The following is a 27628-nucleotide window of genomic DNA, read 5'->3' on the forward strand; positions in this document are numbered from 1 at the left end:
CAAGTTCAATTAATGTTTGATTATTGGTGACTGTGATGGAATTTTGACTTCCTTTCTACATCTGCGTCAATGCGAGCAGAGGGTCCGCAATCCACTGTATATTCATCTGTTCACTGAGCTGTCTTTCTAGTATTCTGTTTATCTTTTCTCTCGTTAGTTTTGTTTATGAATCCATCCATGTCCTGATTTATATTTCCAAAGATAAAAACTCAACTAAATCTACTCTGATGCTGTTAAAAGTGTTTTTTTTTTCAAATCACGTATTGCTTTTGAATATTTCTTATGGTTGCTATGCCACAACAAATGGTGGTTGAAGGTTTAATGAAATGAAGATGAATATATAGAAGGGAGGATGAATGGATGCGGAGGAAAGGCTCAGGTTCAGGGATGTATCTCTCAGATGTCATTACTCCAACCTACTTCCTGCTCCTCCGTCCCTCTCTGCAGCAACACACTCTCATCCTTAGCCCTCTGCATTTCTCTCTGTCATCTCACTTCTTTCAGGTCATGTACTTTCATACAACTCCCCAGACCTGCCATCCTCAAGCTGGTTGTCCTTGGACTTTCCCTCCTTTCCCCCATCAACAAACGTGTTCTCACTTCTCATCAGTCCTTCAGTTACCAGGCAGACGCTTTGCACTCCTAACTTAATAAACAGGCCTAGATCTTTTGCTCCCTTGTCAGATCATTGGTAGTTGTCATGTTGCTCTTGTCACTTCAAGCTTGTGTTACCTGGACCTGTATCATATCTCCACCTGCTTGCCTGCCTGCCTGGATGTCTCCCTGTCTCATCTGTCCAACTCTTTGGACTTTATATAACTGCTATTTGGACTGTTTGGACTTGCCACCCATGCCTGTGAGCTTTCCAACCTTCTCTTTTGACAATAAGCTCAGTGAACCGTCCCTGCCTGCCTCAATTTTCTGCACTTTGGGCCCACCTGCCTGCACTCCACCGTGACAGAGGCAGTATCTAAAGAAAGGAGGAGAGGAGGGATAGGAGACATAAACCAACATAACAATGTGTCTCAGTAAGGAGCCACCATGGGCCTCCAGAAGAGTCAAAGCTCATCTTCAAGGATTCCCAAAATCTCTGGGACTCTCCTGCAGTAATGAGCATTGCCCTTTCTCTTTTGATGGTGGTGGAGAGGGCTGGATACATGTCAAAGTCCCATATGTGTTCAGCTCGGTTGAGATCACATACGCATACAATTGACATCAGTTTCCGTCAGTGAATGGAAGCGTCTACTGTACTTAATTTATGCAGGTTAACCAGGTATACTGTAAAATTACTTTTATTTTTAAAAATATATGTATTTCAAGCAAAGTCCTTAATAGCCCAAAATCCAATTTGTAAAAAAAATGAGAATAGAAAAATCTGTCAAGTCATTTATGAAACTCCTGGTGAGAGAGCAATCAAGAGCATATTGAATGGATGAATCACTCAGCTAATAGGATATCAGCATCTTACTGTTTTCTTACTTATGTGGGCATACTTAACCAAACAGATTAAATCATTCTGTTCAGTCGATTTCTTCATGGAAGGGAAGGGGACGATATGTTCCTCGTTGAACAAAGTCATTCACTGTATGTCCCCGTGCAACACCACTAAACACAAATCTGTCAATCTGTCAGCTCTGAGGCCGGCTGGAGCTCACGTTAGTTCATCAAGTGGCTGTCAGGTTACAAGGAGCCTTGTTGGTGTTACGGCAGCACATCTGCTTAGCACAGACTTGTCCCAGGTGATAAAAGACCAAGCTGTCACACACACGCAAAAACACACCGGGGTATCATTAACACACACACACACACACAATTGGTATTGCAGAGGTAGGCTGAGTTGAGAGAAAACGACCCTTGTATGTGCATCAAGGCAATATTTGTATTTATTGGGTATTTTTTGTTATTTTATACTGTTTGTGGTGTCTGCTGCATGTTGAAACTCAATACAATATTGCCTCCAATATTAAATAAATGTGTGTCCTTGATAAAAGTAAAAGAAAGTGTGAAGCATTTTTAAAAAATATGCGGCAGTATTAATGCGACTGATCTCCGTAAGAATCAGTAAAGATGAAACAGCACTCCACTGTACATGTCAAGATCCTGTGTCTCTGTCCTGTAATGAGATAGATGGGAGCCAGATATTTGTAGTGCGTGCCTAACAGATGTGTCAGACGAGGACAGACTATGGTCAAGCAATGGAGAGGCATTGATTAAGCATCGTATTCCACTTCTTGCAAGAGCAGGGGGATGTTAAGTATATTCCTACCCTGTGTGCAAATGTGCATACACTATACAAGCAGCATGCAGCCCCCAGAAACATTCATCTCATTTTATCCCTTATTTTTCATAATCAAAATGCCACCCTGAAGCAAAAGTCGACAAATTGTTTATTCTGCCAGCACACAGTTCCCCAAATAGTCTGTAAACAACATTCTGACTCCTACCAAACGCTGGGATTATGCTGTTTGAGAGATTCAGTTTCTGGATCAGTTGTATGTATTATCAGTGAGATCAGGTAAGAAAAGGTGCATAGCTTCAGTGTTTAGTTTAACTAAAGGGAATTGCTGCTTTAGTAGGCTCACCACTTCACTGCCATATCATTGATAATATCATACCATGTAATTTTTAAAGTTCTAGTGAGGCAATGTCTGTCATTTAAGCTAGGAAATAAGTTTTAATGGCAACATTTTAATTTTTCTTCACTGCTTCTTCAATATTTCATGGATTTTCATGATTTCTATCTCCATGTATAACTGTTTCTGTCAGGTCTCTTTGAGCTTTTATTTGGTTCTTTGGGTCATGAAAATGACAAATTATCCTGATTCAAATGCAAGAGACTTTTTTTTGAGGTTATAGCTTTTGTTCAAGTAACTTCTTCATGGCAGGTTTAACACTTAAAGATCACACTTGGTAAAGAAATACAGTGTAATTAAACCTGACTCCTAACATTGTGCTCTCTCTCTCTCTCTCTCTCTCTCTCTCTCTCTCTCTCTCTCTCTCTCTCTCTCTCTCTCTCTCTCTCTCTCTCTCTCTCTCTCTCTCTCTCTCTCTCTCTCTCTCTCTCTCTCTCTCTCTCTCCTGTCTGCAGAGCATGTGTAATCCTTGGGGTTTTGTTCGTTCTCTCCTCGCTGTGCATTCTTGGAAAGGCCATTCATAATCTAGCTACCGGGATGCCCCCACAAGTGGTAAGACAACACACACACACACACACACACACACACACACCTGCCCACGCACCATATTGGACAATACATCCGGAAATGATTCATGTCCAGTGCCAACAGGAAGTGCCAATGCAAGAATTGTGGCATTTAAAGGTGACGGTAACATAATCCAGACATCCTGTCTCACACCAAGAATTAATTTGGGATTATTTTAATTTTAAGTCCTATACACAATCTTTCCCTAATCTAAACACAGTTCTTTCTGTTGCCTTACCTTAACCACCATGAACATTAAATTACAGGAATAAGACATTGCTTGTAAAATAATCCATGGTTATACTCCCTTGTTAATTTACTGCTTCCTATAAAATAGACAGTCAGTTGTTTATTAAACAGTTAAACTGGTCATCACTAGCAGGTCTATTGTCATATGAATCATTTTAAATCTAAACATTCAGATGAATGAAATTGTTACATAGTGTTCATGTCTTGGACACAACTTTTTTTCTTTTGTTGTATACACTAAACTGGGATTGATTTTAGATGCAGCCCAAGGTTTTGCAAAATTGTCCAGTAACATCATTCTTGCCAGGATAAGAATGTGCCCATATGTTTTATAATATCATTCTTGGTCAATAAAAGAAAAAAAGCAGGCAAGTGTTCATAACAGGTAGGCAGAAAATACTGGCAGGAAAAATGGCTGTGATTCAAAAAACCGATCTGGCAGAAAATGAATGAATGGGAATGGACCAGTTTAAATGCAGCAGGCTGAATGGGGAAGCGGAAACAGGTGTGCAGAGGTGCGGGGGAAGGTCAGGTGACAGGGAATGACGTGGGAGGGGAAACTGCAGGAAAGGAGCATTTGGTAGAACCTGAAATGACAGGAGAGTGAGGTTACAGTCACATTACAGGCTTAAGTGGCCCAAATTCAGTTGACTGATGACTCAGATCTGATTTTCAGTGTCAGCACTTCACAGCCTGGTAGAAAAGAACCACGTATCCTTCTTGTTCTCATCATCTGTATTGTCTGCTGACTGTTCATTGATTTGATTATTACACAAATAACATTATTATTGTTAGTCTTGTACATACACAGCTATCATTTCAGTTTGATCTGAGCTACTATGTTACTTACAAACATGAATGTAAACCATCAACACAAAAGCATTGGACCTGAAAACATCTGAGTTGAGCATTAAGACCTCTAATGTAGACTTAGTTCATGGCAAATCAGACAGTAAAAAGCAAAATAAAAGTGGATTAAGATTGATGTAGTGATAAGAAACATATACAAAGGGTATATTGAGATGTGTGTTTACAATAGGAATGTGTTTAAGCATTGTATTGTAAGGGACAGTTTGGAGTTTGGGAGCTTAGAGCCTGCTTATGACAGTAATTATTTATTGGGTAAGTGCTGTTTAATTCAAGAATAAGACTTTTTATTTTACAACCATAGTGTCATCATAGTACAGCTGTTAAACTTTGCCTTCCACAGTATTATATGAAAAAACAGTCACAACTAATTAACCACTGTAGTGTATTTTCCCCCAATGATATAAACAATGTGTTTATGACAAAGGAGGTTACCCCTCATACACATAGTAACATATTCACATGAACACACACTACACAAACACACATTTTTACAAACTGGTATAATGGATGAAATTTTCAAGACCCAGGAGTGTTCAGTTTGAACCAATACACACACACATACAGTATGCGTACACACAGGAGGAGCACACCATGCATCGCTATGAGCTAGGTATCTTTTTATAGCCCTGTGTCGTAGTTCTTCTGACGTCAGTCTTTGTCTCCCTCCATCTGACTTTTGTTCCTTTTTCTCTCCAACAGACACGCACAGACATGTGCCCACTTTCAATATCAATCCACCCCCCTAACCCCAACCCCCTCTCCCCACACCTCTCTCTAGAGGTGTTAAGACTATGAATAAGCTCCTAAAATAGTCTCATGTTTCTGTTGCTGAGGCACGGCCCAACTCTTCCATCATCACACTGTTTGGGGAGTGCCCATGTCATCCTTTCCAGTTACGTGCTTTTAACCATCTTATTTGGTGTGTAACCAAATAAGAGGCCACCATCTGTCCATTTCATTAACTAGTGAAGCCAAGACACAGAGGAGAGCCAGATTTTTTTAACTCCAAAAACACATTCCCCTTAAGGTTTTCTGAAATGTAGCTGTAGAGCTTGAAGATATACTCCTTCATTTTGTTATGGCCTGATAGCACTGAAATCCCAAAGTCTCTTCATATTTCACCTCTGATGCTTTTAAACTCAACATAGTTCACATCTGAATTTTAAAACAGCAGTAACTTGAGAGGACATTTTACTATTTGGCCCTATAAGAAAACCAAGTAGTTGAACTTGACGTTACCCTGTGAGGTTTTCTTGTAAACAAATAAAAGTACATGTGCCTAATAGTCAAGTCAAATGGATTTCCTTCCGCGTTTGTAAAGCCAGTTTTTAAAATGTACTGACATGAGATGTAAGCAAAACGGGTACACGATCATGGCAGCATTACTCCACTTAGTGCCACTGCTGGTCAAACACTCCAACTCCAAAAAATGGTCTTTGTATAGTTAAATGTAATGCAAGTATACTGTACGTTAATGTTAAGCTTCTGTGGAGCTGTAATTAATCTGTGCTGTATACTATTTTCAATTGTGAAAATGATGCTATGCCGTAGGCCATTTTGCTATTACAAAACTTCTATTTTAAACAGCTGAAGGTTACATTCACAACCATGGTGTACACCTGCATGCATAACTGAGTATTAATAGCGAAGTAGCAAAACAGTAGTTGGTATAATATGGATACAATACAAGTTGAGATCAAACCAAGTGTGTCTTCTTGAGAATTTTAAATGTGTGTTTGATGTTGTAAAAACTGAGTCATGGAAGCTCCTTTGACCACAAATTAAAAAAAGACATAAAACCAAGAGACGAAACTCTGTAGACTGTGTTTGATATGCCAGTGCCATTATGTTAATAAGAAACTGTGGGTGTTAGCTCACAGAGGAGCTTCCTGACACCAACATGAGCCTATTACCAGTGTATGTCTCCTAGGCGCTCTCTCTCTCTCTCTTTCTCTCTCTCTCTCTCTCTCTCTCTCTCTCTCTCTCTCTCTCTCTCTCTCTCTCTCTCTCTCTCTCTCTCTCTGGTATTATTATTGGCATGTAACCTCCATCTAATAGATTTTCAGTTTAAGAGTGATCTCAGCCATCTGTGGTCGCAGGCTTCGTGGTTTGGCGTAAATTGTAGAAGACGTTTTAGATCAGGGGTGTCAAACTCCTCTTCATTCAAGGGCCACATACAGCTCAATTTGATCTTATGTGGGGCGGTCCATTAAAAAGATGGATGGAAGGAAGGAAGGAAGAGAAGACAGGATGAAAAGATGGAAGGAAGAAAGGGAGGATGGAAGGAAGGAATGATGGAAGGAAGAGGAGAGAAGACAGTAAGGAAAGATGGAAGAAAGGAAGGAAGGAAGGAAGGAAAGATTGACGGAAGGAAGGGAGGAAGGACAGATGGAATTAAGGAAGGAGTGAAAGACAGATGGAAAGAAGAGAAGACAGGAAGGAATGAAAGAAAGAAAGAAAGAAAGAAAGAAAGATAAATGGCAGGAAGGAAGGGTGGATGGAAAGATGGAAGGAAAAGAAGACGGGAAGGAAAGCGGGCCGGATTGGACTCCTCAGCACGCCGGTTCTGGCCCGCGGGCCGCATGTTTGCCACCCCTGTTTTAAATGATGGGTTCATCTCATTCTCTGCTTCATTTATCTGGTCTCTCTACTTTCCTCCTCCATTCACCACCGCCTTTCACCATTCCCCTCGCCCCTCTTTCATCATCATATCCAACTCTTTCTCTGTTTCTTCTCATTGCAAACTCACCTCGTCTGTCTCCCTCCATTACCACGTCTATTGTCACTACTCGTTCACTGGTCATTTTCAGATTCTTATTTCGCTCATTCATAGCCTCTTTCTTTCTCAGCACCCACCTTTGGGCTTTTTGGTAGAAACAGGCTTTCTCACTGAAGTCTTCATCAAATAGCAGTCAGAGGTGATTTATCATACCAGCAGTGATCTTTTTATGTGTGACAGAAAGAGTCAGATTCAAATTAGGACAAGAAAATGAAAATGGAACATTTAAGATGGATTGAAGAACCTGCGGTGTGAATATGATGTTTCTAAGTTGAAGGTGTTATTGACTATAGGGTGGAAGATAACAGCAGTGGTACATTATGAATAGAGCACAATGTCACTACCTTGTAGTATTAAACTGTAAAATCCCATTGAGTGGACAAAGGGTGTGAAAAATCAGGAATTTTGATTCGTGTCACGTCCAGGGTTGCTGCTCTCATGGCAAGATGTCTGTGTCTAGTGCCTGATTAAACACAGAGGGCTGAGATCGGCTCCCCCAGCTGCTGTGCTGGAGAGAGAGAGGGCATCAAACACAGCATACATACTCACACTGATGCAATAAATATACAGTAGCCTACATATAGTACATGCAGTCACACATTTTTCTGTAATCTCGCTTTCATGCAGTCTTTTCTCAGATCTTGATCTCAATGAAAAAAAAAAAAACGAACTAAAAATTGAAACATGGGATCACCAGTGAAGAAGACAAAGGGTTCACTCTCTTGCTTCCTTCAGCCTAATGAAAATATACATTACATGTACGGCAACAGATAAATACAAAAAAGTATTACATAGAAAGACAAGTACAGCAAATACAGAGATTCTGGACACCGGCAGTGGTCAGGCAACAGGAGCTGCATATACATGTAAAACTAGATTTAAAATGATCAACTATGGTATGTTGTATTCTGCTTTTTAGGTCTCAGTCATGTAATACACAATAATTCAACACAAGCTCTTACTTATTCTACAGCCATCTAATCTCAGTAAATGGGAGAAAAGGGGATTAATAGGGGATTAATAAATTACTAGATGACAAGCAATTAAGAGCTCAAACACAGAGGAAGCTGATGTTGGTAGACTAAGGATGTGTCTGAAACAAGCAGAAAGCACCACGGTTTGAGGCTGAAGCCAATGTGAAAGTACCTTCAAGAGCTGTAGTTGCTGGCTCCAAATGACTCCCATTCATATAGTGTCAACTTCTCTCAAGAAATGCTAAGCCAGCAATTTTTTTCAACAAGTCATTAGGGCCTCAATCACTTTAATCAGGGCTTCTTATAAGTGGGCTGGTGGTCCTTTGTAAATGATTGTTCGTTAATAAGATTTGAAGACTTATAGCAGGTTTTAATGTTATTAGCACAATTTAGTTAAAGTAGCTAATGTTAACCCAAGTGTGTAGCCCTCCATGTTTCCAACGAGCTAGTGTCAGCTTCAGTCCGAAGTAGTGGAGCGCGTGATTGGTATGGTCCTGGCTCCAAATGGAAAAGATATAACGGATTACTAGCAGCAACTCTGAGCTCAAAACTGGTTCCTGTACAAACCAATGTGTGGTGTCACACCTCACTACATCCATTTTTTTTACAGTCTAGTCTGAAATTGCTTCCTGTTTACTAGATAGTTCACTATATTCACCTTCTGTATATTTGCCATTTTATTTGAATGATTACATTTTGAGTTTTTAGTATACACAAAAATGACATATACACTACTACAGTGCAAATGTGAATTACCATCATGTAATTCACACTGTTGCAGAGTTAACTATTGACTGCCATATAGAGAATTGTAACTGAATGAACAAGGGAGTTATTTAATGTTTACAGATGTTGTTTTCACACCAGACTTGTCATAGTAGGAAAAAGTGTTACTAATAACATTAACAATGGCTCCGTTCCCAGAGTGACCCAGATAACCTTGATATAGTAACAATGAGCCAGCGTGTACAATACTAGGACCCTGAAACTGAAGCAGCTATGAACGATTCAGAAAACACTGATTTTATACATTTTTTTAGGTGGTTTTCCTACTGTGAAATATCCAAATATCATATCCAAATCTTGATTAGACTGCACATCCCTCACCTACTTTTACAGGTTGAAGTTCTTCCACCCAAAACAGGTGCAAAATAAGAGAAAGCATAGTAGCAAGATAGTAAGTCATGTTAACAAGTTCATTGTTCAATCCAATAGATAACGGCAATGTGACATAAAGTCAAAATTATCAATAACATCACATATGGCAGCAGAGAAATAAACACTCATGAAAGTTCATTTTATAAAGAGGGACAACAGAAGATAGAGACAAAAAAACAGCACAAACATTTAGAAACAAAGTGTGTCAGAGCTGTAGCTTACTGTGTGTGCAAGTAGAGGTCCACAGTAACCAACACTGGTGTACACTGGTTGGTTGGTTGGTCGGTTGGTCACAAAGTCTAATTTTATTCAAATGTGTTGCAAAAAGTGTGTCAAAGGGCTGAAAAGGTGAAGTCTAATTATAAAAAGTAGAGTTTGGGTTTTTTCTTCTTATATGTGTTGCCTATTGTCCCAGTTTCTGTCTTTCCTCCTCTCCCCTCCTCACCTTTGTGTCTTTCCCCCCCGTTGGGCCAATTAAATCTGATAGCTAGATTCTCTAAGGTCAAGTGTTAGTTTTTGCTGAGTCTGTTTGAGACTCTAGTTGAAAACAGCAGCCCCTGACTTCACTTAGAGGTGTTGTCTGTATGACCTTGGGTTGATGTATTCAAGTCAAGCCTGTATTTATTATTAATGGTTAAGCTGGAAAAAAAAGTTTTGTGGGTCATTCTGTCTGGCTGATAATATTGGTGCTGCTTTTTAGTGAGTGCTTTATAGCTACTGTGTACATTTTTCTCTCATGTTTGTTTTATCTCCTTTTAATTATTAATTTTTTACCACAGATCATAGAAATAATCTGCTCTTTCTCTCCTCGCCTCTTTTTCCCTTTCTCTCTCTCTCTCTCTCTCTCTCTCTCTCTCTCTCTCTCTCTCTCTCTCTCTCTCTCTCTCTCTCTCTCTCTCTCTCTCTCTCTCTCTCTCTCTCTCTCTCTCTCTCTCTCTCTCTCTCTCTCTCTCTCTCTCTCTCCAGGATGACTTCCTCTTCAGTGTGTCCATAGTGAGCGGGTTCACATGTGCTTTGTTGGCTATAGCCAAGTTCATGCTGGGAAGAGTGCTGACAAGCCGGGCACTTATCACTGATGGTAGGACACACACACACACACACACACACACACACACACACACAATATTAAATATAAATAAAGGAAAAACATACTTAGAGCTCATTACAAAGCCGACACAGTGCTACAGAATGGCATTTGGAAAAAAAGTAGTTGACTCATCATCCACTGTTTCTCATAACTCATTAGTATTTCTGTTTCCTTAGCCATTCTGCGTCTCTGTCCTGCTAACGACACAGAGACGCCTCCCCTCGCTCATGGGCTCAGTTTTTAATGACAAGTACTTCAGCTGGATCAGTTGCAGGACTGACTTGCCTTCATTAACCGCATTAGTTTTGAGGGAGAATAGTATGGTATTAAAAGTTATTTTTGCCCAAAGTAGTGTTGAGTGAACATGTATAGAGATAATGAGATGGCTCCCAACAGGGGGGGAAAAAACAAAAATATAGTTGAAACTATAGATTTTCAAGCTACATGTGCTCAAACACATTAAAAAGTATCAAAAGCACACATTGTACAGCAGAAGTGTTTAAGTATTTTATGTTATTGGAATGTTGCTACTAATACATTAATATAAGTTGTGTTTTAATGTTGTATGCAGAGGTTAACTTATTTTAGTACTTTCTGGTTTCTATATCATATTGCATCATCATTTATTTGCTCATTATGTTTTCAAAATCTTACTCAGCAAAAATAAACAAACAATACTTATAAATAAATGTCAAATAGATGCATTACGCCCTGCTTTGAAATGTAGTAAAGTAGAAATATGAAGTAACATTTTAAAAAAAATCTGAGTCAGGGTTAAGGTTTGACCACAGCAGCCTTAAACACAGAGAGAAAACAAAGAGGAAATAAACAAATCATGCAAATAATTCAAACAAAAAAACACAAAAAGGTGTGTGAGAGAGAAGGAGAGAGAGAGAGAAGAAGAGAGAGAAGAAGAGAGAGAAGGAGAAATAGAGAATTGCAGATAGGTTATGACCCTCTGGCTGCTCATAGATACATACACGTGAACAAAAGCACAGAAAACACACACACTCACAAACCCACATTGCTCTCCCTAACTCTCAGAGCACACAGGACATCAATCCAATAAACCTGAGGTTGCTGTTCTTAGAGCCTGGATTTATTTCCCACAAGACTATACACTTACTGCAGGCGAGACAATAATCCACTGCGCTAGCTTTCACACAAGGAGAAATGTAATTATGAAAAAAGTCAACCACTATACAGAGCAGAGTGATTCAAACACAATAGCTATAATCTATAATTACTCACAATACTGCTATTTATAACTGACTTTTAAATAGTGACCGATCTGACTCTTCTATGATAAAGATCTGTTTAAGTATCTGCTATAACAACAACAGCAAAGATATTTATATCATGGTCTTTTCTATCGGTTTGCAAATGGACAGCTCCTTTAGACATACAGTAAATCAGCAGTCATAACATTTTCCACATATTTTCTGTTTTTTTTTAGGGTTTAACTCTCTGGTTGGTGCCATTATGGGATTTTCCATTCTGATCAGCGCTGAAGTCTTCAAGCACCATGCTAGTGTCTGGTTTCTGGATGGCACCATTGGAGTTCTCATTGGACTCATCATTTTTGCATATGGGGTCAAGTAAGAGATAAACCAATCTGTTTGACCCATTGACTGACTTCTGTTGAATCCATGTAAGGCCTCAGTTGTATCCTTTGTGTTTCCGTGACAACTTGACAGCTCTGTACTTGCTAAGACGATAAGACAAGCTCCCAGACTCCCCCCTGCTGTTTGTATGTACTGAAGCTACAAGGTTTGCTCTCTAATACGACCTTGTTTCTGTCTCCGTAGGCTTTTGAAGGACATGGTGCCCCGTGTGAGACAGACGAGGAACTACGAACGCTTTGAGTGAGAGACCCGTGTGTGCTGACCAGACGAGCAAGTTCACACAGACACACACACACACACACATACACCTGGCTGCCTCCTGCCCTCCACCCTCTTCTCTCTGTCTTTCATAGACATTTCACTCGCATATACATTCATGTCGTCACACACACACACACACACTGGAATATATACACATATGCTGTATATACTGTACATAGCATACATTCAGACATAAACAAACACACATGCATGCACACACACACACATACATACATGTCTGAGAGACTCTGAGGGAAAAGGACATAATTGAAGACCTCCCCGTGGCACTTCAGCTATTTATTTTCTTTTTCCAGTCTTCTTTTCTCCATTTTTTGTTCATAAAAAACATCAATTAAGTATTACACAGCGATTAAGGAAAAAGAGAGCTGCAACGTGGATGAGATGCTCAAGAACTGAGACCGCAGTCTTCTAACAAGATTCATCGATTTGTTCAACCTGGACATAGATGTCTGCTTTCATACCATCACAATCATTTTTCCTCTACAGAAAACTGCTGTATGTTGATCAGCAAGGTTCATACACTCATGTAGGGGAGTTAATATACTGGGGATCCAAATGAAAATTCACCAAAATTATGTAGATTTTACTGAAATGAAAGATACATTATGTTTTCCAAGGTTATTCACTTGGGGAAATATATACGAGAAGTTCTTCGTTTTTTTCCCAGTCTCTCTCTATCCTGTCTTAATTAAGAATATGCATTTTTATTTTTAACTTCTCCTCAAATGTTATCTATTATTAAGAGCAGATGTCCCTCCACTGAAAGGGAGAAAGAGACTCAGACGGAGAGCATATAAGCAGCGCTGAGTCAGCAAACTGCTTTCTCTGTGCGTACAGGAAGGTGAAAAACATCAGTGAGCAGTCAGGTCAGCCTTAATATAGAAACTCTACAACTAAAAGTAAACACAAGTAAAGAGGACATGAGACACTAAGGACAAATATTTGCCATTTAATGGCGACAAAGTGAACTGCACAAACCTAAAAATAGTCTGGTTTCTATTGCATTTCATATCTTACTGTATGTGATGTGTTCAAGCACAGATTAGAAAACGTTCCCTCTATCATTGATGTTTGTAGCTGACAGTTTAGTGCAGCTCTGATGTTAACACAATGATGGGTAATTACAATCTATCAAAGAAATGATTCCAGGGTATTTATCCTGTTTTGTCTTAACTACTGTATCTGACTTTATGTTTCATTGCCATATCTTGTTCATTTTTCTGACTTGTTTACAAACACACACACCTTAGTCAGTTTTTTAACCTTTTTTTTTTTTTAATTGAAACATCATAAAGTTGACAGGGTGTGCTAGGCAATAACTAACACGTGAAGAATAGTAATCCAATCCAAGGTTTATAAAGGTGACATGGTTGAAAAACACATCAATGTTTATCTCGTGTTTTTGCTGTAACACCTTTTCAGGCTTAGATAATTAATCGATGTAAAAGCACTAAACACCAGAAATGTTGCTATAATCTTGTTATTTATCATTTGCTGAACAGAATGTTGAACTGTTGTGGTATTTATTATTTTCATTTGAGTGTTTCCTTCTTTTTTTTCTCTCTCTCTTGTTTTGACTGCAAAGTTCATTTGGAAAGTTGGAAAAGATTAAGTCTCAAACCGTATATGAAACTAAGCACAATGACAAAGATGAAGCAGCCTGTGAGAATATCATTTACATTGCATATCATTACAAATTTTGCAGAGACAGTGTTTTCTTCTGTGTCTGCTTACCAGCTTATTTTTTTTCTGCATGTTCATCATCATCATTATTGTCATTCATTATGATGTGCAATGAGCAGAATGTAAATATATACCATACCATCTGCTAATATGTTTGATACACTGTTTCGGTCCATCAGTAACAAAAGTCACAAATAGTCATAGTACTTTATGGCCAACATTAGTAGGCTTTTTTGGAGTAGACAGCTTAAAGTACAGGATGATCAGTGTTGCATAGTACAAATGTTTACTCTATAGTGCTTATATACTGTAAATGTTGTTTTACATATTACTGTAGATTATTGGTGAAATGAGATGACAAGTCTTACTGTAAGTTTTTGCACTGTAAGTGAAAAATCTCTGATTGGATGTAGGTGTGATCTAATAGAGCTGTCCAAGGCTCAGCTGTGTTTTACAATTTATCTTTTATCACTCATCAGCAGATGTCAAATAAAGAGCTGATTACCAAGCCAGTCATCATTTATAGAATTGAAATAGGAGTTAAACAGGAGCACAGCAATTGTTGTTCCCTCAACAGTTTACCTGATGGCACAAATCAGTATTATTTTACTGACCTTAAGAAACTGCAGGTGTCATAAACTCAAATATGAGACCATCCAGAATATTTTAGAAACACATTAAGAAAAGAAAAGAAAGATACTGAATATGTATATTCAGTATATATATGTATCATTTAGATTGAATGAGATTTGGAGGAATAACTTTCTGTCTCACAGAAGCAGCTCAAAATAATAAATTACATTTGTGAAACTAAATTCCACAGATTGATTTTTATACAAATTAATTCTCATAAATTAAATAAGAAATACATGGATGTAAATAATTCATAGGCGATGTGTTCACAAACAGGTATTAGATGAGCTCACTACTATGATCAAAAATGCTCAGTATCTTAAGTGAAGTAAACTGATGATTGTACAGAAGTGTTTGTGGCCTGGTCTCTTCGGCTATCCAGAGTGCTTGTGAGCCACCTTCTGGTTGGAAACTACATAACAGGAGTTTTAATCAGTATTCAGTGCACTGGATCCTCAGGAGAGAGTCTAAATTTATCCCAGGCTTGAAAACCGCTACAAAGCCTTGGACAGTTATTCTAAAGGGGGCCCACATCCGCTCTACACTGTAATTATCAACTCCTGAGTGGACATACTGGACATGGTGCAAAGTTATTATATTATCTTTAGTTCCATTGTGTGAAGAATAAGTATTAGCTATAAATTGAAGGTGTGAATGAACTCACGCCTCTTCAACTCACCAACAGCACACAGATTTGTAATGTTTCCCTCTCTGATGCATAGAAGACAATCTTTACAATGACTTTTACTAGCAAAGCACAGAGTTTCCGTGCTCAATCCAATACATAAGGCACAGAACACACTTGAAGAATCATCAATCAGTCTCTGTAACTGTAACTGTATGCTTTACTAGCTCTATTGCTTTTATGATTAACTATTGTGTTTGGATAAGCCTGAGACAATTTTGATCTTGGCAACAAAGTCCTTTCTACCTCTCTTCTTTGCACTTTGTTTTGTCTTCGCGCCATTTCTCCTGTACACATTCATGCTAGAGAAATTGTGGCCCTGGTCATCTTTACACACCCTAATAATGGATGATCTTAGGAGCTGTTACACAAACTGTAAATCACGGGTTAAGTGCAACAGCTGATTACCAAAAAAAGATGTAAAATGTAACTGGACACCCATGATCACCAGAGTTGTGGTTGCATTTCATTCATCTAAAATGTGATTTCTCATCTGTAACCATGTTCCAATCCTCACACTCCATTTCATTCTAATAACGGCTAGAGGTTTGTGAAACAAAGACCTCTGAACTTGTATTTCTTATTCATACAAATCTCTTATCATTTGAGAAATATGATGTGGTATAAAATCTCAATCCATTTCATTGTCATTAAAATAGAGACCTATCCCAATCAGTTCAGCAGCTTGATGAACTGTGTCAAATTATTGAAGCCATTAATCCACTTTTCTTACACATGCATATCATTTAATTGTACTTACTGGTGAATGGATTTATCATCATCAGCCCTAAAATGGCACCAAACCATACATTTTACTTTAATTTCACTAAATTGTGACAGCGATACTAACCACTTCTCTATTGCTTTAGGCTTTGCATGGGCTTGTAAAAACCCTTCAGTGGTTACAGATACATTGAAACCACACACACGCATACACACACACACATACACACACACACACACACAGATGTAATTGAATTTCCAATAAATCTGACTATGTAACAGCATTATTAATTGTCTGTTTGTACAGTGATAACATCAGTGGTATTACAGATGATGTAAACACCATTTATTTATGTAAAAGAACAATGAAGTATGTCTTTGTCAAAGAGCAAAGTTTTATTGATTAATAAAGTTTTATCCTGCTTATTCATCAGCAATCTTTGAGACATGATTCAGTTTTTTTGTAAAACAGCACAACATCCATTATGGAAGGCTTTGTCCAACCAAAATGGGAACATATATCTACAGAGTGAAAAAGTTGACGGTGAGTACCATGTGAACAAACACAAACTCCATCCCACTAACTCCAAGTCACAGGGTCAATATAAAAATATCACATTTGTCACATCATTTCTGTCAGTCAGCTGCTACATGAAAAATCAAAGTTTAAAAAGTTATAGAAGGATGAAAAAATGCAGATAAACATTATAAATATGTGGCATCTCTATATATGCACACTGCATGTTTTAAATGTCTTCAGGCAAAATATGTTATTCATGTTAATCACAGAGATTTTCATTATCGTGTGCACGGAAACTCATTATCATTAGCGGCAATAAACATCAGTCAACAACAGTGTGGAAAACACATTGGTAAACAATATGTGTATGCTGAGCAGCTGAGCAGTTCCCAAAACATTTGAACAGATGAATAAATACGGTCATTACATAAGCAAAACAGTAATCCTATTGAATTAGTCACACTTGTCTCAGTCTTTGTAAATGACACTTTTATACTTAGATTTCTTCACTATTATATGAACATTAAGCAGTTGGACATTGGCTATGTGAAGAGCTTAGTGTAATGTGGCATTAAATTGAGTGAAATTCAGGTTGTGCAGGGGTAAAGCCCTCAAGCAGCAAGTTACGACACAGACCCTGCAAAACTGTAACATCTGTTTTATACCCATCATTCAAATCATAAATCTGTGCAGAGCTGCAATTATAAAATATTGTGTAGGCCTGTAAGGTTGACCGGCAGTGATTTTAAGTTTTTAAGAAGGAGGCATGAGATGGAAGTAAAATTGCCACCAAGGTGGTATTTATTGTTCCCCCAACATGCTGCATAACACCAACACTGAACTGCACTTACATCTTATTCCAATGAACTGTTTGCATCAACACAAATACACCATTCAATCAATCATTTAAGTAATTACAATGCCACAGTCACATATCAGATTATAACACACAATCCTGCATTTGCTAAGCGTAACTTTGGAAAGATTAGTAAAAATTGATGCATGTTAGACATTTTCTACTTTGATATGTTCCTCTGATTCAATTTCACACCTTTGCATCATTATTTCCTGCATTTATCTGCTGCCGACGAGACAATGTTAATTATATCTCAAAGAGACGAGTAGAAAAGGGAGCTCATTACCTTTACCTTTTTTTAGGTTCACAGGAGGCCGTGAAATACCCAGGACATCATTAACAGCCCGGCAGTGGCTGAACTGTTATGTCTGGATCAGACTAATCCTCACTCCTGTTCAGTCAACAAATTAAGTGGCTGGGAGGAGTGGATGAGTGCCCAAAGGCTGAACTGTGTAATGTATTTATTTAAAGTCAGATCCGCCTCATCAGGCATCTCATATTGGCAAAAAAGACAAAAAATAAACAATAAAAACACAGTGATAAAATATTAAGTGACTATACTATGACTTTTAAATAAATTCTGTAACTGAGAAATAAATGGAAACGTAGCTTGAAATGAATATTCATTAGCAAATTGTACAAATCAGAAACATTACTTTCCTTGACAGAATGAATTATGTAAATGTAGTGCTGGTTTGCTGCAGGCTGTCAAATGGCTGCAAAAAAATACTCAACCTGAAGAAAGCACTGTAAGTTTTGGCCTTAAATGGAAATAACACCATATGTCACATATTGCATTTGTAATATATTGTGAGTCATAGTTTTGGTTAAATATGGTTTAAAAGACAATTTGAAACATTTAGGACATTTGAAGCAATCCTACAAGTCCTAATTCACTTTCATGTGCATTGAGGAACATCACCCAACATCTATGTGGGATCAGTTTCTGAGATCTGAATGTAGACTATGTGTACTTGACATCTCCAATTTTGCAAACTTCACCCGTAAGATGCCAAGAATTGAACCTGCATGGAGACGTCTTACTGTTGAACTGAGCGGGTTGGAAATGGCCATGATGTGCTGCTGTACTTTGATCCAAAATTGACTTTTACATCAGATCCTTATCGTAGTGTCTACACGGGTAGATGTGAATCAGAGAAACAGCTGAGTAGCAGAGGATCAGACAATGTTTACAGTTGTTGTAGCCTGGGAGCACTAAGTGATATGAGAAAGCTCTGATGTTTGACTGTCTACGCTGCAGCTGAAAACAGAGAATGAAAAGGAGAAGAAATCATCAGAAGCTGTGTAACATGTTATAAAATCATTGAGCATGTAATTCAAATGTTGATGCACGATTTCATCTCAGCATGTTAAGGAGCTGTGAAACCAGAGATGAGTAGAGCTGGATGAACTCCATTGCAGAAGAGCTCTCACTCAAAATTAAGTCTGTAAAAAGCCCTTTGGAGGACAATTTTCCTCAACTCAGGTACAAATGGACCCATCTGGTGTTTCTTTCTTTATTGCTCTTCTGTCCTAATTTTTCTAACTCGACAACTAACTCTGTCACCAGCTAAAACTTCTTTAAAAGTGTATGTTCATGGGTTATTTTATATACAGGCAAAAGGTCGGTCCAGGAATGAGAAGCTGCACTGAGGCAAAAAGCCAAAGCAGGAAGGTACTGTACTGTAAAAGGTTTCCTGTGTAGGCTGTGAGAGCTTAGATATATAGTATCCCACAGTAGCTTTGATCTTGAACACAGAATATTTGTGTTTTCCACCACCTCTAAGATGCTTGTTTGCAGGATGTAGCTGCCTCTGACTTCAAAACCTAGAGTGTGCTCACTGGAGGTCAGCTCCTATTGCTGCTGCAGAAGTCCAGGAGCTTAAAGTGAGAACATGAGAAGAAGGTAATACATTTCTACTAATGCTTTTCTAATTACAAAAGTAATCCTCCCTATCTTTTTTTAAACCCCTTCAACCTGTGATCTGTTTTTCAAAAAGGCGTTAACCCTCTGGAGCATCCCATCACAGGTAAACTCATAGGGAAGGTACAGTGGGGCTCAATCTGAGATATACCAAGTACTTCTAGTGGAGTGGAGTGCAATGAAAATATAATGTAGGGAGGGAGCTGGATCCAAATTTGTTTGCTACTCTGGTGTCATCAAGCTGCATCTCCACTGATGCATACTTGACACCACACATAGAGTGTCCTCACACTGAGGATAGCACTCCTGTCTTGTACATGTCATCCATATGCATGGCTCTCCTATGGCCTCAGTCTAAGGATGCTAGGATGCCAGCCACAAAGATGACACATCTGCCATTTATGTATATCTCCCTAGTTATATATATTTGTTGTCTAACAAAGACTGTGGCTTGATTTTACTGTTTGAACTACTAGCTCATCATTTGTCTGTATGGTGCGTTTGGTTAATTGCAGGAAGTTAAAGTTCGATGAGTGTTCAGGCTACACAGTGAAGGGTCTAAGCTGGAGAACAGGAAGCACCAAGTTCTGGAAAAGACAACCACACAAAAACCTGCAACAGACCACAAATACAAAACTGTTCAAAATATCCTGATGCTGAATAATCACATGGTGTGTGCAGGTCAGTATGATTAACTCTTGCACTTCTTTACTGTGACCACACGGTGCCAGCAAACACCAGCATATGAGTGATGCAAACTTACACTTCAGTACTGCTCCAATGAGGAAGATCAGAGGTCACTGACCCGCTCCTGGAGAGCTACTGCCCTGCATGTTTTGGGTATTTTCCACTGTAACACACCTGATTCTGATTATTAACTCAACATCAAGCCCTTGACAAGCTTCATGCTTCATTCTCCTTGATAACGAGCTTATTATTAGAATCAAGTGTGTTAGAGTGGAGCAGGGTTGGAGACCACTGAGTAAGAGCTTACACAAGTTAAGTTGTCATTATGTTCTGCATTTACTCACACTTTTCAAACCCATTAATAATTATTTTGTGTAACAGGAGAAAATATGGGTTTAAAATCATTAATTTCTGGTAGAGATTCTAGTATTTCCACATATTAACCATAAACATATTGAACTCAATTGCAGGGAAAAGTATATAAAACAATGACCGAACAGTAAACCAGCAGAGAATTGGGCTCAATAACACAATATTATTTCCAGTGTTATTTTCTGTCTGTTTCTTCTCTGCTGGCCTTTTCTCTTAACTTCCTCTACACTGAATCAGATCTTCATTTCACCCTACATCTATATTTTATCTTTCTAACTTTTATATTGCTCTCCTGAACTCAAATGTACTTGTCCGTGAGAGTGTTTCTTTGTGTAAAACTACATAATATGATCAGTTGGGAGAAACTTTATCTTTTGTGATATACTATAACTCACCATTGTGTCCTATCACTTATACGTGTCATTTGCGATATATAATACACCATTAACAGATGTATAATTTAGGAAAATTATACATCTCGACACTCTTCAAACTGATAATAAATGGGCAAATGAAGGCACTATGATTATGTTCATCACTAATCCTTTCTAATTTAATATGGCCTAAACCTTAATCAAATGCCCACTTCAAACTTTGAATGACAGTAAATCATTTAAATTATACTTTTCTTAAAAATAACTAGGTTATGGGTCATCATAATTAATCACTAATGCTGTATGATCCAACATTTGAATATTTAAATGACCTTTGAGAAACTAAATTACACACACATGCTTATACACTCACTCTCACATAAATTACAGATACTAAAAATAATGTCAGGATCAGATCTGTATTTGATCCAAGCTGTCTGTAGTGCTGTCTGAATATGTTTAAGGCCTGTAATGTCTCTGTAGATCAGGCTGGTCTCTGGTTTTGAGAAACAAGGTGGAATGTGAAATGAGTAGGCATTATGCCGATAAGTTCACAACAATGCTATATCTTTCAGCCTGTATCACTTGTTTGAAGCTTTCAATTGGTCTATTCCTGTATGACGCCAGTCACCCTGATAGCTCACCCTGCAACAAAAGGCTTTTTTGTGTGGACACTCACTCCTTTAGGTATGGAGGCAGAAAGGTGAACATGAAAACTGTGGAGATGATTTCACTCCAGGGGATTCGTTCTCCAAGGGGAGCCTGTGTTGAAGGCAGTACCTGCACTGTTAAAACCAGATTAATCTATAATCAGACCAGGATGCATTTGGATCAGGGGGGTGAGACACAGAATCAAATTGGAACTTAGAAATTTCTCTCTACTTTGTTCAATTCTGAATTCAACCAGTATTAATTATAATAATACTGATACACTACTACGCAGTCACTATAATGATACCACTACTAAAACAACAAAAAAATTAGACCCAATCTCAACTTTGAGCATTCCACAAGTTAAATGTCAAGAGGCTCAAATAATAACAATACAAATCATGCTGTGGCTGTGAAAGTACAGCCGGTTGCTCACTAATTGGAAGATGGGCAATTCGATCCGCAGCTCCTCCAGTCTGCATGTCGATGTGTCCTTGAGCATTATACTGAACCCCAAGGTGCTCCTGAGGCTTCGCTGTGTGTCTGTGTGTGTGTGTGTGTGTGTGTGTGAGAAATCCTGATGAGCAGGTTGGTACCTTGCACAGCAGCCTCTGATGTCAGTATATGAATGTGTGAATGTTGACATGTATTGTAAAGCGCTTTGAATGTTTGGAGGACTACTAGAAAATTGCAATATTAATGAAGTCCATTTACCATGAAGAGGACAGAGGAGAAGGTCTCTGAGACAATATTATTTGTTTTGTATTTCAGCTGTGGGATTATTTAAAAAATGCTCAGCCTAGAAGCAAATATGTTTCGGCCATTGTATCCTATCAAAATCTCTCTCAGCAGCCAAGGAGGAAATGGCTGCATGTGATGATTCATTCCCTCTTTCAAAAGGTAATTGTTTATGAGTTCTGATAAAATCACTTCCAATATCTGACGCAATATTTTGGTTACTCATGTCTGACAAAGAATTGGGTCAATATGAATCACATAAATTTCTCTTTCTGTTTTCACTTTGCTCTTTCTAAGTTTCTCAACTGAGCTCAAATCTTTGCCAACATCACCTCTGCTGTTTGTCAGTTTTGCCACTTTCCCCATCCAGATCAAGACTCAGCTAATTAAAATCTGCTGCTTCTTCTGACCATCAATGCAATTCATTTTGATAAAGGCATTTAAGTGACATCATCATGGTAAATGGTAAATGGACTGTACTTATATAGCGCCTTTCTCGTCTTTGTGACCACTCAAAGTGCTTTACATCACATGTCATTCACCCTTTCACACACATTCATACACTGATGGCAGGGGCTACCACGCAGGGTGCCAACCTGCTCATCAGAGGGCAATTTAAACCATTCATTCTCATTCATACACCGTTGGCACAGCAAAGGGAGCAATTAGGGGTTAAGTGTCTTGCCCAAGGACACATCGACTGGAGGAGCTAGGAATCGAACCACCAATCTTCCAATTGGAGGACGACCGCTCTACCTCCTGAGCCACATCATCACTATCAGGTTATGTAGGAAAAGTATGTAGAAAATGAGCTCAAGGGACATTGAACAAAGTAAGAACAAGAAACATTCAGATGTGCAGTTTCACAGAGGGTTCAACCACAATAAATGAAACCGTTTTGAAACTGCAGGATATCATAACTCTATCTTAATAGAGCACAGAGATGAACACTTTACACTTTATCATGTTTTGCATTTCCAATATTGAGTCATTTACACCTGGCAGGGTTACTGAGACAGTGATATATGTGTTTGGAAACACTCAGATACCTCACTGAGATAGATGAACACATTCACTACTGTAGCAACGTCAGTCTTCATCTCCTTCTTCTAAACCACTGAGGATCACAACAACAACAACAACAACAACAAAACCAAAACAGCATTACAGAAATACCAAAAAGAACAGCTAACATGCTCACACTGGGAATGTTAACATGCTGATCTAAGCAGCTATAATGTTTACCAGTGTTTACATGCTTTGCTAATTACAACACAACACAAAGTACAGCTGAGGCTGATGGGAATGTCCCAAGTTCAGGTCATAAACTACAGTTTTGGACAAATTGAAACATTTCATAACAACAACAACTATAATAATTATTTATTTATTTATTTATAGCGCCTTTCACAGACCCAATGGTGCTTTACATACAGGAACAAAACAAAGCAACACAAAGCAAGCAGAGGAAGAAGATACATGTTTATGGAAAAGGTTAGTTTTTAAGCTGAAGGCGGTGCTAGATGAAAAATTAGAGGAGTATCAAAGTTATAAGGCCATCAGTTTATGACCCCATCATAGACATTATAATAATAATATTGCCAATGCCACCAATGTAAAATGAGTGAAAACCCTATTTTCATGCATCTTGATGAACTTTAAAGACATGCTGAAGAAGACGACTACATGTTTTCACCTTCAGCTCCTTGATGGATGGATGGATGGATGAACTTGAAAAAGATCCAGCCAACTTGTAGTGTATAGACTGTCCTTTTAATCAATCTGTAAAACCTCCAAAAGACACATTGATTGAATAAAGAGCAGTAAGGCAGTTACTAAGTTTCTTTTTTAGTAGTTCATGCTGTCTTTGCTTTCAGCATTGAGGGTGTGATAGCTCTGCTCCAAGAGATCCATGTTTAATGCTGGTCAATCTCTGAAACTGGGACCTAGTCTAACAAACAGGTTTAGTAACTACTGTGGTTTCACACCACTTTATAAAGAAAAAAAAATCAATTCCCACGCACATTTATTATCTCTGCATTGATTTATTAAAAATGAGTTCCAGTCACAAGGACTTTCTCAAGACATATCAATCACAAAGGGGCACATGTGCTGAAATACAGCCTATAACTGCATGATAGCCCACAGGTGGGTTGAAGGTGTGCCCATGATCACATACAACAGCTTATTCATGAAAGACTCCTTCAACTTTCAGAACATACAATATCTATAGTTGAAAGCAAAGATGCAAATGCACAATAAGTGTGTGTGTGTGTGTGTGTGTGTGTCCAGGGGGGTAGTAAGCAAGTAGTGTCACATATTCACATAGGTTGTGGTACTTTTTTTCTATTATGGAAACCTGCATGTGCTGTGTTCTATAACTACCCACAATGCAGCTTCTTAATCATCTCATCCCTCATTATGTCCTTTCTCTTCCTCTGCCTCCATTTTAATCTGGACTGCAACTCTTCTTTGTGGTTTCCTTTCAAAGGAAGTGAGAGAGACTCTGAGAGATGGTTAATTTTAAGAAATTATTTCGCTGCACTGAACATAATTTCTAAATCCTTCCATCTGAAAAGAGCCGTTGAAGCAATCAGCAGTAGTATACAATTACTACTTATATTCATAGGACTTCGTTAGCAAATATAAGTTGTGAATTCCTTTTTAAATGAGCAAACATGATTTTAGTAGTAGTCTACTTATGTCCATTTAAGATACAACAATTATATGATATTATATTTTATCATAGTTGCCTGAGGATTGCATCATGATAATGTGATTATATTTAAGTTTAGTGCTCTTCATTATTTATAGGCGAGAAAAAATGGGAGGTAAAAAGAGAGAGGTTAAGGACAGAGAAGACAGACAGAAGTGAGGATTAAAGGTAAGAGGGAGCAGAGATTGTGATTATATTGATATCTCTTCAATAAACAAGACTATTCATCTCTTGTCGAGAAAATAGTTTCCACAAAAAAAACCCCAACAAAATACTGTGACCGCCACCTCACTTAGCCAAATCACAGCTTATATTAACTCAGCCTCCATTTCATATACTCCCTTATGAATAGCTCCAATTTCAATGCTGTCTTGTTTAAATGTCTCTTTTTTTGCATCAGCTACTGTAACTGTAATACAGTCTGTGTCCTTTTATTGAATACGCATTTAAAAAAAAACAAAAGACAGGAGGATTAATCATTCTCTATTCAAATGGTGAATAATGTATCTAAAATGAAGTTACTAGGACTGCCCTAGGTGAAAAACATGTATGCCACATTAGCTCCACAATTAGACACAGACAATGTATGATTATTTTCTTGTGTAGTCAGTGTCTATATTTCCTGTTCCTGCTCAATTTTGACCCAGCTGTTTTTCCCACTCCTCACTCCTCTCATTATGTCTGTGTTCTCTTCTTACTTTACTTTCTCGCTTCTTTGTGACCGGTCAAGCCTGTGTCCTCTTGGTCAGTGTACAATCAAGAAGCTGAAAGCAAAAGGAAGGAAGCTGTAATTTCCTTCATGCACTTTACTCAGGGTCCATTAAAGGCCAGTGTTTAATGTTTGTGGCTGACAAATGTTTGGAGGAAAGCATCTCTTTTTAACTGTGTATATTAATAACATTTTACCTATATATGTACTTACTAAATATTCACTGTTGGATTTTTTTTTCTTTCTTATGGGAAAAAATATTGTCCAACAATGATGGGTTGACTCATGATGTGAAGATCACACTCTGATGTGTTGTAAGCCTTCGGTGAAGTTCTTGTGTTTTTTAATATGAGCTTGTCTGTTTACACTCTGCTTGGCATGTGAAGCAAAACAAAGAATGTGAAATATGAGTATCATGGCAACGCATTTCAGCTTTATAGCCAGCTATATGGATGCAGAGGGCAGGGTTGTGTGTCATATCCGGCAGAGTAAAGGGAAAGCTGACTGGAATGACTTTCCTGTCTGGCTTCTTACTGCATGTCTACTCTCTCAGTGTTGCATTTCTTGGCCAATCCCAGGTTCATCTGAATGGACTAAATGGACTAATTGTTTTCCAGTCTGTACTGTCTGTGTCAAGCAGTGTGGTAAAAAAAATCTAGTTTACCTATCATCAGCTGTGGAGCCACCAGTTACACAGAGACAGTCAGGGGCAGGAATGCTGTTAGAATTGCTGACATGTTATACTCATTAAGTTTATACTACAATGATTTAGTTTATATGGATTACAAATATTAAAACATGGCAAATATTGTATTACTTTGGCTTTCAGCATTTATGAAACAAGTGTTTAGCTTGTTATTCATCCATCCATCCCCTTTGTATTCCCAGGGAGAATTTAATTTCTGAAATTAAATATCAATACTAAACTGAGCACACCACAGTTTTCTGACAGCAATTAAAGGAGAGCTGCTCACTTGGCTAACTTGGCTGAATTGCATAAGTAACCGAGTTTACAATTATTCATATTTGTATTTGTTGAATTCTTTCTGTTTACTTTTAATTTATATTTATAGAATTAACTACTAATAGTGTAAAAACAAGGGTTCACCCTAGTGTGAGCAATCCAAGTTATATCAGTTTACTCTGGCATGCTTTACTGAATTTTAATCACCACCATGGACTAAAAAAACACATCAAATACCAACATGATGAGCAATTACAGCATTTGCAGAATCAGGAAGAAGGAAATCTTACAAATTGGACAAACTGAACCAAGAAGAAGGTTCACTGAGTTACACTACAGTACGTGGACACATTTGCTCATTAAAAACAGAACTCTGGTCAGTCCAACTTTGTATAGACATCCATGATGAGCAAATTTGCAGAATCAGATGGAATAAATCTTTCCAAATGAGATGACCTGTTCTAAGAAGCAGGTTTAGTAACTTGTGGGTAAATTTGTAACACACAGAACTCCCTGAAATCTGGAGCATGCGCAGATGAAAAAAAACAATGCTCTATTTTTTTCTGCTTAACAAAGTCAAACTCAGGTATATCAATGAACTCATTCCTTCAACACACTGAAAATGCAGAAGCCATACTGCCCAGGTATCTTAGAGGCTTGGGCTTTAGCATTCTCTGTAAAGAGCCAATCGCTGAGAAAGACTGGCCTGTTTTCATTCTTTGGTAACAAAAGCCATCCTCTTTTTGTTATCCTAAAGAGGGTAAAAAGCCTTTCACAATGTGTTGTGGCTGCAGATGCCCTTGCTGCTGTACCCTATTGCCTCCTAGGCTGATGTAAATGCATTATTTTAACACACAGTCACATCACACTGGTACAGGGCTTCAGTCACGCATCAAAAACGAAAAGCCATTAAGCAGAGTGAAAAGCATATTATTGAATAACAAAGATAGAAACATACTCAACCACTTTGACTTTTTTTACCAGAGTACACACACCTAGAAATTCAAACAGAGATGGACAGAGAAAGAGACTGATGGGGAAAAAAGAAGAGCTAGGGATACAAAACTGGCTAATAAACAAGCAAAAACAACACAGTCACAGAACACAGAAACAATCATCAGACCCCATAGATTGAACAAATAAATGCAGTTTATAACCATTTTTGCAAG

The 27628-nt window shown here is 38.2% G+C and overlaps 1 protein-coding gene across 1 annotated transcript in view; it reads left to right on the forward strand.

Moving 5' to 3' along the window:
- LOC128368083 (transmembrane protein 163-like) overlaps window positions 1–12284 on the forward strand; it is a 59825-nt gene extending 47541 nt beyond the window's left edge. The window contains exons 5-8 of the mRNA XM_053328820.1: window positions 3089–3185; window positions 10197–10308; window positions 11774–11915; window positions 12126–12284. Coding sequence (XP_053184795.1) covers window positions 3089–3185; window positions 10197–10308; window positions 11774–11915; window positions 12126–12186 — 412 coding nt within the window. The 3' untranslated portion in view covers window positions 12187–12284. The remainder of the gene's footprint in view (window positions 1–3088; window positions 3186–10196; window positions 10309–11773; window positions 11916–12125) is intronic.
- Window positions 12285–27628: the final 15344 nt, after the last annotated feature.

The sequence above is a fragment of the Scomber japonicus genome, chromosome 11, assembly GCF_027409825.1.
Source record: "Scomber japonicus isolate fScoJap1 chromosome 11, fScoJap1.pri, whole genome shotgun sequence".
Classification (NCBI taxonomy): Eukaryota; Metazoa; Chordata; class Actinopteri; order Scombriformes; family Scombridae; genus Scomber; species Scomber japonicus.